This window comes from Lates calcarifer, linkage group LG17 (genome assembly GCF_001640805.2).
Source record: "Lates calcarifer isolate ASB-BC8 linkage group LG17, TLL_Latcal_v3, whole genome shotgun sequence".
Lineage (NCBI taxonomy): Eukaryota > Metazoa > Chordata > Actinopteri > Centropomidae > Lates > Lates calcarifer.
The window spans coordinates 20,031,552-20,046,097 of record NC_066849.1 but is presented as its reverse complement, the minus strand read 5'-3'; the positions used below and the strand labels follow the sequence as shown (position 1 = coordinate 20,046,097).

At 40.9% G+C, this 14,546-nt stretch overlaps 1 protein-coding gene and 1 non-coding gene across 2 annotated transcripts in view; one reads left to right on the top strand and one right to left on the bottom strand.

Annotated features, from left to right (window-relative positions):
* Positions 1–14,546, top strand: part of hmcn1 (hemicentin 1) — an 80,522-nt gene that overhangs the window by 41,446 nt on the left and 24,530 nt on the right. Inside the window, 24 exon segments of the mRNA XM_051077051.1 lie at positions 525–652; positions 1,097–1,348; positions 1,644–1,739; positions 1,915–2,109; positions 2,202–2,336; positions 3,240–3,383; positions 3,624–3,750; positions 3,853–4,007; positions 4,159–4,437; positions 4,928–5,209; positions 6,515–6,623; positions 6,708–6,877; positions 7,128–7,282; positions 7,661–7,784; positions 7,991–8,092; positions 8,943–9,119; positions 9,250–9,401; positions 9,705–9,828; positions 11,722–11,897; positions 12,031–12,127; positions 12,353–12,475; positions 12,637–12,792; positions 13,244–13,525; positions 13,664–13,831. Coding sequence (XP_050933008.1) covers positions 525–652; positions 1,097–1,348; positions 1,644–1,739; positions 1,915–2,109; positions 2,202–2,336; positions 3,240–3,383; positions 3,624–3,750; positions 3,853–4,007; positions 4,159–4,437; positions 4,928–5,209; positions 6,515–6,623; positions 6,708–6,877; positions 7,128–7,282; positions 7,661–7,784; positions 7,991–8,092; positions 8,943–9,119; positions 9,250–9,401; positions 9,705–9,828; positions 11,722–11,897; positions 12,031–12,127; positions 12,353–12,475; positions 12,637–12,792; positions 13,244–13,525; positions 13,664–13,831 — 3,908 coding nt within the window.
* On the bottom strand, positions 6,008–6,089 carry trnas-aga (transfer RNA serine (anticodon AGA)). Its single transcript has one exon. It is a non-coding gene; the product is annotated as a tRNA-Ser (tRNA).

Genomic DNA, 14,546 nt, shown 5'->3' with positions numbered 1-14,546 from the left:
CCTGATAACTCCTTATACATTCAGGAAATAGTTAGATCATCTTTCATAAAAGCTCTTCTCTGCCTTAAAATACATTATTATAAATAAACAGCTGACAAAATCCTATTACCTCGGCAACAATCTTAAAGTAAGAGTTTGTATTAACTAGGGAACACTAAGAGAACCTCCATGCTGTCTTGATTGCTGTGCTCTGTGTCTGTCAACTGTTCATAACCTCAGGGTATAGTTTGTGGTTTTTATAAGATGAATGAGTAATCATACTGTTCTCTGTGATCTGCTGTACCTACTGTGCGCCTGCCACAGCAGCTGTAATTGTGGTTGATGGCGGATTAGTTAGAATTACTGGGGTATCTGTTTACAGTAATGACTGAATAAGTCATTGTGTGGAAAAAATGGTGAGTGTGTGCATATTTTTCATTTGCACGCTTTGGAAGGAGTTATTGCACTCAAACTATATCACTTTACAGTTTAGTTTATTGCTGTTTGTTTGTGTGTGTGTGTGTGTGTGTGTGTTTTCCTCCCAGGCACACCCAGCTTCCCTCTGGCTCCATGAAGATCTTGGAAACCAGAGTCTCAGATAGTGGACTGTATGTGTGTGTTGCCTCAAACATTGCTGGCAACCTCACACAATCCATTGAGCTGAGTGTTTTGGGTATGTTCAAAAGATCACAAATGGTAACAAATTATTATGAAATGAAATGATGGGATCATGAATTTGAATGTAGGAACTCCTGTTTCTCGGGTGAACTGGTCAATAAACTTATGTTAAAGTAAATTTTGAGGTGCTAAATTTACATTATGAAAGATATAATAATTAGGATCAAAGTTGCTGATTTGATCCATCCATTAGCTTTTATGTATGTAATTGTGTAATTTAAAATGCAGACAGTCTAAACTACACATTCAGTACTCATTCATTACCCAAATGAGAAGTGCAGCCCAGATGTGCTTTCATTTTGGATTACATAACTGACAGCAGCAGCCAATTCTGAAAAAACAAACCTTCTAGGCCAAAGTCCCTGTGTGATAGATGACATGCAGATACAGTTGATTCGCTAAATTTATTAGATTTTGTACTTTGTCATCTGCCCTGCAGTGCCCCCTAGTATACAGGCTGGCCCAAGGGTAATAAAGGTACAGGTGGGACATCCTGTGGAGCTGCCCTGTGTGGTGAGAGGAGTTCCAGAGCCAACTATAACCTGGACTAAGGATGGTAAAAACTATCCAGTGTCGCATGATGGTAGCCTAGCATTGAGAAATGTGGGACTGGATGACGAAGGAACCTACACGTGCATAGCCACCAACACTGCAGGCAGAGATGAAGCTCGTGTTCAGCTTCTAGTGCAAGGTTGGTTTCAGTTAATGTTTCATCCTGCTGAGGTGCACTGTGATCATATACTTACTGTATGTATGTAAAAATGTTGTCAAACAGTTGGACTTGTAGATGTCTGTTTGAGGTAAATGAAACCAAAGGATGACAGTCTAACTGGAAACAGATGTCAAATTGTACATAGCACTAGTCTGTAGTATTTTAGCTAAATGAAAATTTTCACAGTATCAGGCAAATACTGTTTTAAGATACACACACATTTGTTACAGATGCTATGTAGTGTGTTTTTGTCATTGATTGTTTGTACTTTCAGTGCCCCCTGTGGTAGAGGTGCTGGAGCCCCCTTTCAATAGTCCATTGCAGGAGAGAGTTGCAAACCAGCGTATCGCCTTCCCCTGCCCTGCCAAAGGTAAAGTAAAATTCCTTCCTATCATTCAATATTATGAAGGATTTAGACTCTTACTTAAAATTCTATTGCAAGTGCCATTTGTAAGTTAATCAGCGCTAATGGTCTGCTAGTTTTTCCTAACTGCGAGTGGTTTGGGTTTCCTTTGCTATTTTCCCTGCCTTCACCGCTCCTCCAGGTCTTCCCAAGCCAGTGATTCGGTGGTTGCGCAATGGCCAGGAACTGACTGGTAATGAGCCCGGTGTGTCCATCCTGGAGGATGGTACCCTGCTGATTCTGGCCTCTGTGTCTCCGCTGGACAATGGAGAGTACGTCTGTGCTGCTGTGAATGATGCCGGATCCACTGAGAGGAAATACCAACTCAAAGTCAATGGTGATTAACCTGTTTGTCAAGTCATTTGCTGACACATCAGTGCACTTCTAATAAAACGCTGTATGTAATAATCACCTTTGACACGTCCACAGTGCCCCCAGATTTTCGTGACAGTGAAACACCAGGCAATGTGTCAGTGGTCCTGAGTCAGCCCACCAGCTTGGTGTGCGATGTTACAGGAAGTCCAGCCCCCGTCATCACCTGGTACAAGGATGGGACTCCTGTAGGTGAAATCTCATTGAATATCTTAACATATATTTTATAGAAGAACTGTTGTTCATGTTTACAACGCTAAAAAGATCCAGTCCTTCTGTTTTAGCATTTGTATAAATGTTACATCTGTAAAAGGTAAATACACATATCAAAGACACAGTCAGAGGGATTATGTAACAGGCTGCCTTATAATTTTCATAACCTATACTTAAACTGTGGTCTAGTATTGTAAGTCATGTAAATGGATAAAAGTAATGAGAAAATATAATGACCTTTCCTTTCATTTATTAATGAAAGTGCTCATAAAGCCTGAATGAATTCTGATCACAGGGTACACTGTCCAAGAGAACAGACCGTAAACCACTGTGGATCCTGTTTGTGTGTGTGTGTGTGTGTGTGTGTGTGTGTGTGTGTGTGTGTGTGTGTGTGTGTGACAAGACCTTGAAGGCCAGCCTCAGTGGCAATATGCTAAAAACTGCAATGACAAAATAATTATGATAAATTGATATGAGAACAGGGAATTTACACACACTTTGCTGTAACATCCCAGTTAGTTGGCCGCTTTTTGTTCCCTTGGCTGCCTTATTAATTTTTTCCTGCGAGGCACAGATGGGAAAATCAGAGCACTCACTTTAATCTGCTAATTACATCTAATCTAAATCAAGACGCTCTGCTCTCTGAATGTTTTTGGCTCTGAGCAACATCAGAAAACTTTTCATGTTTTGTTCACTTTTTACAGCTGAATAGATCTTTGACTCTCAGACAGCAGATGTTTTTCAGTTCTGCCTGAATCATAAGCTCCAGCTTCTATCTTCCCCCCATAATTTGCTGTCTCTTGTTATTTCCTAAACTGTAACTTATGTCGTTATTTTTGCTTTTGTGCTTAATTTTGTTTATTTATGTTGATTGACAGGTAGTTTCTAGTAACAGCATCCAGATTCTTGACATGGGGAAAACCCTGAGACTACTGAAGGCAGCCACAGAAGATGCAGGCAGCTATAGCTGTAAAGCCATCAATATCGCTGGCAGCACAGAAAAGGACTTCTTCCTGGATGTACTGGGTGAGCAGTGGTCTATGGCTACTCCAAGAATCACAGAGGAGGAACTCTGTGCGGACTTGTGGACACACTGAACCTTGAATTAATACCACTTTAAAGGAAAACAGACTTGAAACTATTTGATATATGAAAGATGTACTAATTTAATTTGTTAGGTTTTCTCATTATTATTAGGATCAGAAAAATAGTTAGAACAAATATGAAAGTAGTAGTAAAGAATGATTTTCTCCCTTTGTGCCACAGTCCCACCAACCATTGTGGGGTCAGGCTCTCCTCGTGATGTTTCAGCCATTCTCAAGCAGGAGATCAGTCTTGAGTGCAAGGTGCAAGGAGTGCCCTTTCCCACAATCCAGTGGTACAAGGACAGGAAGTAAGAGCCTTCTAAAATGAGTAAAACAAGTTGAAAAGGCCGAATTAAACATTCCTCCCTCAACCATCCCTGTCCTTCCTTCCCCTTCCTACATCTTGACAGGCTGGTGTTCCTTGGTGATCCCAATCTGGAGGTCACCAACAGAGGTCAGGTTTTGAGGATAAAAAGTGCTCGTCTTGGGGACCAGGCCCGCTACCAATGTAGTGTAATGAATACAGCTGGAAAACAGTCCAAGGACTTCAACCTCAGTGTCTATGGTGAGTGCGTATTTTGGCAAACCCTAAGCAGTCAGCCAATGCATGCAAAGCCTGCTCTTTGAAGTGTAAATCTTTATAACTATGTTCACATACCTCACATGATCAAATACAGCAGCCACAAGATTTTTTTGCTTGTGTACTGTTGTTCCAGTGCCCCCTTCCATCAAAGGAGGTAACTTAACCACAGAGGTCACAGCCCTACTGGATACAGTGGTAACACTGGAGTGCGAAGCACGGGGGGTGCCGCTCCCCACCATCACCTGGTACCGAAACGGAGAGGCCATCCTGTCCAACCGGCAAGCTCAGTACGTAGAGCGAGGCCACTACCTGAAGATTCCTCGTGCACAGGCGTCAGATGCTGGTCTGTACACCTGCAAGGTGACCAGTGTGGCTGGGAGCACTGAGAAGGCCTATGAGCTGGACGTTTACTGTAAGAACCAACACCTGATTTTTATTCACATTTTCTTTTTCAGTGTACTGCATGTCAGCTTGAAACAGAGGCTTTTACATGAAATCAGATTTTCAAATTGTAGGTACAGAGGAACTCTGTGAGCCTCAGCTCCTATTGTGTCTGTGTGTGCAACCCCTTTGATGTCTATTGTCTATTGTTGAGCTCTGAGGCCGATTATTGTATTAATCAGAGCTTTAAGGCATTTTGTTTCACTCACAAAGCATAAAGACGTCTGTAGCAGTCAAGAATAATTTCTCACAGCTGTGGATTGTTGGCAAACAATTCAACAAAAACATCCTTGAACCTTTAAGAGCACAAAAATGGATTCAGAGTGGAGGATTTGAAGTATAAAGCAGTTTAACATGTTGGTTGATGAAAGCAAGAGATGCAAGTAAGATATAAGTCAAGCAGAAAAGACCTCTAAGCTTAAACTCCCCTTTTGTTCTTTTCCTTTTTTGTTCCCCCCCAGTGCCTCCCACTATTGCAGGGGGTGATGATGGGCCAACTGAGAGGAAAGTAACCCTGAGTAAAGCTCTGATCCTGGAGTGTGAGGCAGGGGGACACCCTCCCCCCTCCCTGACGTGGCTGAAGGATGGAGTTCCTGTGCATGATGGTGAAAGTGTCCGTGTGCTCGAGCAGGGGAAAAAAATAGAAATCCTCTCAGCCACTGTCTCAGATTCAGGACGCTACGTCTGCGTGGCTACAAGCATTGCTGGGGAGAAGGAGGTCAAATACGACGTTAGAGTTTTAGGTAAAAAAAAAAAAAAAACACAAAAAAATAACTCTGATTTGGTGCCTCATTGTTTTTATTGTTACACTGTCACCAACAAGTGGGTCATCTTTGTTCTTCCAAAACTGCTTTTTAAAGTTCTGTAAAACTTATTTTTCTAGGAGGCTGGCTTGCATGTGTTCATGCATGATGTTGTAATACAATCACTCAAAATCCTTGCCCTTACCACACATCAATCTTTCCACACCAATTTCTTTAGTGGATCTCCATTCTAGTTGGTTTTTCACTCAAACTTATTTCATTGATGAAAATAAAGAATGTGTTCAGCATTCAGTTAATCACCACTTTTCATGAACACAGTTCAAAAGAAATGATTTAGCCTATGCCAGGTAAAACACATCAGACAGAAGGTTCTTACTTTAAGTGGCCACCCAGGTACAAGTGTTTTATAGCTGCTAAGAGTCAGGACATTTTTTCAGGATGTATCTAGGTCCAAGTTATCATATTTTAAAACATAAACCAGAAACTATCTTGACAAGCAGTGTGAATATGGCTCCCAGTGGGACATGTTAAGTTAACCTATGCTAGTGAAAAGTGATTTGCGCTCATGTGTTTCTACTTCTAATTCTTTCACCAGGCTTTCTCCTGGGTGTGAAACAGTTTGCTTTGAGTTGCACAATGCATGTGTAACTGCGCTAGCTGTATTACCTTCTCTACTGTTTCAGTAAATTTAATTACTTAATTAATTACCAACAACTTCAGCCTGTCATGTGTCGTTTATTCTGTTAACAACTAGTGACAGCTGAGAAAACATTACAGCGTTGTCGGCAGGATTCGAACCTGCGCGGGGAGACCCCAATGGATTTCTAGTCCATCGCCTTAACCACTCGGCCACGACAACTCATGGGAAACTGGAGCTGTTACTGTGGCTTTCTGCTGATGCTTGTGTTATCCACACCATGTGTGCATTCCACATGGGAAACTGACACCTGCCACTTTGCACTATGGCTTTGCATGTTTGACTGATACACTCACATGTACACTTCACAAATACCAGAATATTCTATAAGAGGCAATACCCACAGGATTTTAACATATAATTTTTCCTAACATTGCTGTTATTTTATCCAGAAAAATAGAGGAAGAATGTAAAAAAGAAAGGAAAGTAATGGACTGACAGTTTCAAATCTGTGACGTATTAATATTGGAAAATAGTCCTGGGTTCATTTCCTGTCTTAAATATGATGAAATTGGATTAATTTAAAAATTATACATGCATTTATTGTGGTTTTACAGAATCTAATGTATTGAAATATTCTCTCTCAGTTCCTCCTTTCATTGACGGAGCTGATGATGTGACCGACAGCACAGTGATACTCAACAGCCCTTTGGAGCTGGAGTGTGAGGCCACTGGAACACCTGTACCTGTCATCACGTAAGATCTACATCTCATTCATGTGCATAAACAGATATACATGCACACACAGACATATTCATCATAAAAGCTATAATTTTCCAGGTGGTTTAAGGACGGAAAACCAGTCAGACAGGGTGAAGGGTTGCGAGTGGTAGCCAGTGGTCGGCGGCTGATCGTGTCTCGTGCTCAGGTGTCCGACACAGCTCGTTTTCAGTGTGTGGCCACTAATGAAGCAGGAGACCATGAGAGGGACTTCAATGTGGTTGTCCATGGTAAAACATTTAAACACTTTATCATATGCTTTGCATTAAAATGAATTGTTTTTTGCAACAAATGAAGAATCATCTTATTCTTATTGTAACAAATGTAATTTATGCTTTAAATGCAAACCACAGGGACACTCCCACTTTGGGTAAATACCTCCCTCTGCCTTTTTGTAATTTCCATCTTCCTAATCAGCTGCTGTCAAGTGATTTTATTGAAGTAAGTCTACCCTATTTTTTACCCTCTGCTCCTTTTCAGTTCCTCCATCCATCCGCACCACTGGGCCTGCTGAACGTTCAGTGGTTCTCCACAAGCCGATCAGTCTGGAGTGCATCTCCAGTGGCATCCCTCCTCCAAGCGTTACCTGGCTCAAAGATGGCCGGCCTGTCGACACAACACAGGAGCACCTTAAGGTTGATTAATTGACTGAATATTCATTTTTTATATGATACAGACCTGGAGTATGCAGGTGAACCAAACCTCTGACATGCACCAAAAACTGAAGTCAGAATATCCAACATTCACTGAGTTATGAATTAAAAAACAGGAATGGTTGCATTTATTATGTTATTTTATGTAATTATGTTCAAAGACACAGAATAAGAAAAATATTTGCTGTGGCGCCTGTAACTTTGAGAAAAAGCAAAAAAGAATTTTCTCCCAGATTCACAAATACTGACATGTACTGTACACTTTTATACTCACACTTTAACTAACTTGTATGAAAAATACAAAAGAAATTACCAGTCTGAATTCTCTGTGTCCTGTGTGTGTGCTTGTATCTGTCACAGCTGGAGTCTGCAGGCAGAGCACTGAAGGTCACAGATGCAAGACTAGAGGATTCTGGGAGATACACCTGCCTGGCCACTAATGCAGCTGGTGAAGCTCAACAGCACATTCGGCTCAGTGTCCATGGTAACTAAAAGATAAACACAGCACTCTCGCATGTGTCTCACTCATCTCCTGGTTTCTGTCATACATCTTCCTTCTCTCTTCGCTCTGTGTCAAGGGACTAGGTGGAGACATGAGAATAACATCTAATGAATTGTTGTACTTGTGTGTAATACTCTGTGTGTGTGTGTGTGTGTGTGTGTGTGTGTGTGTGTGTGTGTGTCCCTTAGAGCCTCCCAGTATCCCCTACTCTGGAGAGATCATCAACCAGACTATCCTGTCTGGCTTTCCCACTGAGCTTGAGTGCAAGGCCACAGGCAACCCATTACCTGGTAAGCTCACAAACGTCCTCTTCTGTCCTGCTGTGCTCACTCACAGGCTGCAGGGCGTAGTTTCCCCTGACCGCTGAGTTGGAATTGGCTATACTGCTACTTTCCTTATCTTTAACCATTAATGTAACAGCAGAAAATTGATCACAGATGACTGCCTGCAGGCAAAACTTCACTTTCTACCTGATGCCTTTCTTCCAGTTGGACGTGCTGTACAGTGTGGAAGTTCATTTGAGATAAGCAGTCACATTCCAGTATAAACAAATGTTCTTTTCTTGGGATAGTTCTGCATTTTTACAGCAGGCATTGCATTCTAGCAAACCATGTTACATGTGAAAGTATTTAATCAGAAATCTGCTTTAAGTTCCATTATCCTAAGCAAAAAGTTAGAGGTCTTGTTTGTCAACTACATACTTACTACATATCATTACCTTGTGCTCACAAATTTCACAACCACGAAATAGTTAAAGAGTAAATTTGGTTACCTGTTTATAAACCACTGAAAGGTAAAATTGGTCAAGGTATATCTCTCTGTCCTCTACTTCTGTGTTATAACCACCTATAGGTCACCAGGAAATGGTTTGTTTACTTTTCTGAGTATTAAAACAAACAAACCTTCCTTTCTGGAACAAATGTCCACAAATCCAATGATCTGCTTCAACTCTCCTTAAACTGTTTTATATCAAGGCAGACACTGTTACTTTTTATTATATTTTATTCTTATCTTCATTTTGATATCATCTCATAATGTTTGAATTTTAATGTATTTTCCTTTCTTATGTCTTGTCATGTCATGTTCATGCTTTTTTTTTTTTTGTTATATAAAGCACTTGTAATCACCATTGTGCTTCAGCTATTACTTGGTACAAAGATGGCCGACCTCTGACAAGTGCAGCTGGGGTGACTATGCTGAAACGTGGCCAGGTGCTGGAGATTGAACGGGCTCAGCTGTCTGATGCTGGGATGTACAGATGTGTAGCAGTCAACCTTGCTGGAGTTGCAGAGATATTCCATAGCCTGCAGGTGTTTGGTGGGTGACTTTTTTGGTCATTTTATACTTAAAATAAAAGTTTGTGCTTATCTGGTATAATTAGCAGACATCCCAGTCACACTTCCCTATAATTACAAGATGACTAAGAAGAATTTCTTATGCTTTACAGTGCCTCCGGTCATCTCCAGCCGAGGAGGTACAGTAACAGTGGTGGTGAATGAAGCTGCCAGGCTGGAGTGTGAGGCCACTGGTGTTCCTCTGCCCAGCCTCACATGGCTCAAAGATGGCAGCCCCGTGGCAAGCGTATCACATGGCATACAGGTGCCCATAAATGAGCTAAATTAATGAATCAACTTGTTTTAATTAAGGCTTAAACCCAAAAGCAAGATCAGAGCTGTACAATACTGTAAACTTGTATCATTGCCATTATATATGGGTTTGTTTTAAGGCAAGTCACTTAATGTCTCCTCAAACTGTGATAAGAAAGATAAATTATACATATATATTACATGCCTACAGTTGTGTGGAACATTTGTCAGAGAGGTAATTTTTAGTGGCACTCTTTGTATGTATTTAAGTGTGTACTGTGATCTGGTCTCTGAACTGTTTCTGTTTCCCCCTCAGGTGTTGTCCAGTGGCAGAGTGCTGTCTCTGAGCAGTGCACAGGTCAGTGATACAGGCAGATACACATGTGTGGCTGTTAATGCTGGAGGAGAACAAAACAGAGAGTACGACCTGCGTGTTTATGGTGAGTAAATCACAGTTTGTCAGTAACTGCATGTGTGCAGCATATGCGTACATTCAAGTACATACTTTTAAGAAGTTGTAAAAATGGTCTGTGGATTTCTAACAGAACTGAGCCACTTCCATAGCGCACTCAAGGAAAAATCATTAGTATTTTAACAGGTTTTAGAAGCATTATTCACATAAATAAACTTTTAAAAACTTCAGAAAACAGTAACATAGGCTTAGTTTTTGTCTAGTGTTTCTGTGAGTATTTAAAAGATGTGTAACAGCAGGTTTCAATCGACTGTTTTGACTTTCAGTGGTGGGTTTTCCCTTTTTGTTTACTTTTGGATCACAGATGCAGACATTTTTTAAGCCAACAATGACATAACTTCTATCAGAAAAATGACCCACACTTTAAAAACTGCTGTGCTGCATTATGAGAAAAAGTGTTTTTTAAAATTTGAACGATTTGAAATGAGCCTGTGTTTTGGTATTAAATTAGTAGTAAAATATCTCAATTTACAAGTTCTTGGCAGGCACTGATTCCTCTCCTTAGGACAAAAATATTTCCCTTTAATGTATTTTCCTTGTTCCACTTCTTGTTTTACTAACTAATGGTTATGGCCGACTGTAGCACGTCTTTCAACAGAGCACCAGATCCAGCACGAAACATTAAAAGACTGAAAAGCATATTTGAAACAGGCCTTGAGCGAAACATGTGCTTGTAGGGGAAGTATGATTTGACTGAGTTTAGCATTTCAACAAACCTTGTCAGTTTCCTGCAGAGAGCTGAGCTTGATGGCAAAACAGTTGCTATACAAGTCTAATCAAAGCTAATGTCACTGAGGTAACAGGAGACAAGTAGTTTACATATAGAGAATCGTAAAGTCTGTGCTCATGTGCGTCTCTGTCCCTGCATGTCTGTTTGAACACAGCAACACAGAATACAAACATCTACATGACGTGCATTTCCTCAGAAAGATCAAAAAGAGCTTGTGCAGAGAAATAAAGGCGGATTTGTTGTGGTAATTGCTACCATTCTTCAGCAGCTTCCTGTGTCTGGCCAAATACTGAGCTGAGAGCCTGTTTCTGTCTTTCCCTGATGACTTGTGCTCTGTCTGTCCAATAACCATGATGCAGAGGAAATTGGCCTGCAGTTATTTTCTAGAGCAGACCAGGCCTGATTCTCCAAAAAAAGGGTGAATGTCTCATGAAATGCTGATGAACACAAGCTTACGTGAACAACATTGCCCCTTGAAACTGATGATGAATTTAAGGGGTCCAGACATTATTCTACTCAGGGTGAAGACCTCCAAACATCTGAGTTGTTGTTGCTTCTCTGTGGTTCAGAGATGTGTGTTTTGGTTCCAGAAAAGTTCACTGCCAAAAGCAAATCATATCCGCCACTCATTAAGATTGTGGGAAATCTAGTTAACCAGTAACACTCGTCTTTGGCTGTGACAATACTTAGTCACAGGGGAACAGAAAAATTCTTATGGGAATTTCCTTGCTCCTGAGTCATTATACATCTCAATGCATGTTAGCAATTTCCATAGAGATTAGATTTCATGAACTTCTTGGAAATGAAGCTACTCTGATTGTTAATACCACAAACAAATGCTGAACGGGTTTAATGGTGCTGTCATAGCCCAAGATGGAATTAGTACTTAAAGAGCACCAGATGCCTAACTTAACAGAGCCTGTGCATCTCAGGAAGCAATTATTCTTTTCACTTTTCACTGAGGTAACACGAAGAGCTAACAACCTTTAGAGTGGCTTAATAAGCCAACTTTCAAAGTCAATTAATATTTTTAAAAAAACATCTAAATAAAGTATGAAAGTGTACATCAATTAATGTTTGATGATATAATCTGAAAACATTGTCAGTAACTTGTCTTAATGTCTGCTGCAGTGCCACCAAACATCAAAGGTGAGGAGGTGAATGCCACTGTGATGCTCGGACGTCCAGTGGAGCTGCGCTGTCAGAGCGATGCAATCCCTCCACCTACACTTACCTGGCGCAAAGATGGCCGCCCACTGTTCAGAAAGCCTGGTCTGACTGTTTCAGCAGATGGGAGTTTGCTCAAGGTATAGCCAGAGTTAGAGATTATTAGACAATTAAACAGTAAACTGAATCTTTGAAGAGGTGATAATGTTTTAATACTATAAATATCCTATTTGTTAACAAATGTCATGAATGGTCAATGAATCTATTTGTTAGGTTGATAGTGCCCAGGTGCAGGATTCAGGCAGGTACACCTGTGAAGCCACCAATGTTGCTGGCAAAACAGAGAAGAACTATAACCTCAATGTTTGGGGTGAGTTTTTAAAATATTTAACTGTGTTCTTTTTTAAATTGTATGCTCAACAAAGATACACTGGTTTGTTGCCATAGTTACCTGAACTATTCACTTCTTATTTTGAGGTGATTTTCAGTGATGTGAAAGTAATGTTTTGCAGTTTAAGCTTCTGCAGGTGAAAATTCAACACTATGCAAGACTGAGATGTGTGCGCCTCCCTTTGGTGTCCCGCTGTCATTACAGTTTCTCCCAGCATCCGCGGCTCAGAGGAGGTGTCTCCTCTGACAGTGGTTGAAGGGAGTCTCATCACTCTGGTGTGTGAGTCCAGTGGCATACCACCTCCAAGCCTTACCTGGAAGAAGGATGGTAAGTGTGTGTGTGTTTGTATGAAACCGAGAGAGATAAAGTGACAAGTACAAAATAAATATGTTATATGGACATTGTACAATACACTAAATACTGTGTGGGTGACATGTGGGTGATTAACTCCACACCTAATCTGTGTTTCCTGAATGTATTTGTCCCAGGTTCTGAGCTTAAGTCAGACCAGCGGCTTAGAGTTTTGTCAGGAGGTCGCCAGCTGCAGATTTCCAGTGCTGAAAGGACAGATGCAGCCTCCTACACCTGCACAGCCTCCAGTGCAGCCGGCACCACTTCTAAGGAGTACGGTCTTCAGGTTTATGGTATGTTTAGGCCACCAGATCTATGACTTCTGTTTATCAAAGTAGTTTCAGCTGCTATTTTCAGTATTATTACTAGAGAAAAACAGTTACCGCGTGGTGTAGTTACTAAAAGTTGCTTTAAATAGACGAGGGGGATCCTCTCCTATACAGATGAAGAGAAGAAAAAGCAGCAACAGTCCACAAAAAGACACAAAAAGAGGGCAAGACACCACAGGCATCCCTACCTTTACTTTACTCTACCTTTACTAGTTTACAAATTCATGTTTAAAGATCCCAGATCCATTTACATTATGACTGACAGTTTGACAGAAAGGTGTACATCTGTGCAGAACACGGTTAAAAAGTTACACAGTCTGAAATAATGTGTTACTATCAATAATATACAGTATACTGAATATATACATCTGTTGAGGGAGCATGTGCACCAACTCACCTGCTTTTCTCACTTCAGTCCGCCCTTCCATCAGACGCAATGAGGGCGACAATGATGATCTTACTGTGACAAAAGGAGGAGACGTGACCCTACAGTGTGCTGCGGAGGGTGTTCCACGACCAGCGATAACATGGCTGAAAGATGGACGACCAATCACAGGCCAGCATGGTGCAAAGGTCCTGAACGAAGGAAGGCTGTTGCAGATTAAAGATGCTAAGGTGTCAGACACGGGGCGCTACACTTGCATTGCTGTTAATGTGGCAGGGCAGGCTGACAGCAAGTATGACATCAGTGTACATGGTATGAATGATCAAGTGATTTCTAAGTCAGTTCATTTTTTTTTTTATTTTACTCATCAGTCTCCAATTTAGAGAGTTACAGTTCAGCTTGAGGTCTTAAATTTTCCTTTTTTCCCTTTCCCTCATTCCTCTTGTTCAGTACCACCAAGTATAATTGGTCAGGTACAGTTCCCAGAAAATGTGAGTGTTGTCGTGAAGAACCCAGTTGCTCTGAACTGCGAGGCGTCTGGTATCCCTCTTCCTTCCATTTCCTGGCTAAAAGATGGCCGGCCAATCAAAGCTAGCAGCTCAGTGCGCATCCTCTCAGGTGAGTTCCCGTTGGACTTTGTGGGCATTGTCTGATATTATGGAATTGTTCTTTTAAAACTTAAAAAAAAAAAAACATTTTCAAATTTGTTTCCTTTGTACATTTCATGAAGCAACACACTCAGGGAAAGCAGAACCACCAAGGATATGATTGATAGTCTAAATTTTAAAAGGATTAACTTAAACTGTTTTGCTCCCCTGCAAGGTTTCAAAGGCCAAGCAGTTGCAATACATCACCAGTAATAGGATGTAATGGGATCATTGCAACTGGGGCCAAACTCAACAGAGAGATCTGTGAAAGAAGACAAACGGGGGCAATTGCTCATAATTGTTTTTAAACATTTAACAAGATATATTGGCTGCTTCCAAATTAACCCGCAGCCCCTGAACTGTAGCATACCACCCAAATTGCTTGTGCAGAAACACAAGCATCATGTTCTGCCAAGTTGTTACATTTGTTCCTGGACATTTTGTACATGAGATTATGATAATGGAGATAGTTTGCAAATCAAATAAATTCCAGTGTCCAGAAAGAGCCAACCACATAAGTCTGATCAAAACATGCTGTTTCAGAGGTGACAGTGTGGAAGATTATTGCAGAATTCACATCATGTCATTGTTTGTTACTCAGGAGAGTCTCACAAACCCTGTTTAACTTAAAAAAACTAAAGCAGTTTCCACAAAAAGACACATTTAGTTTTACATCTCATTAAACT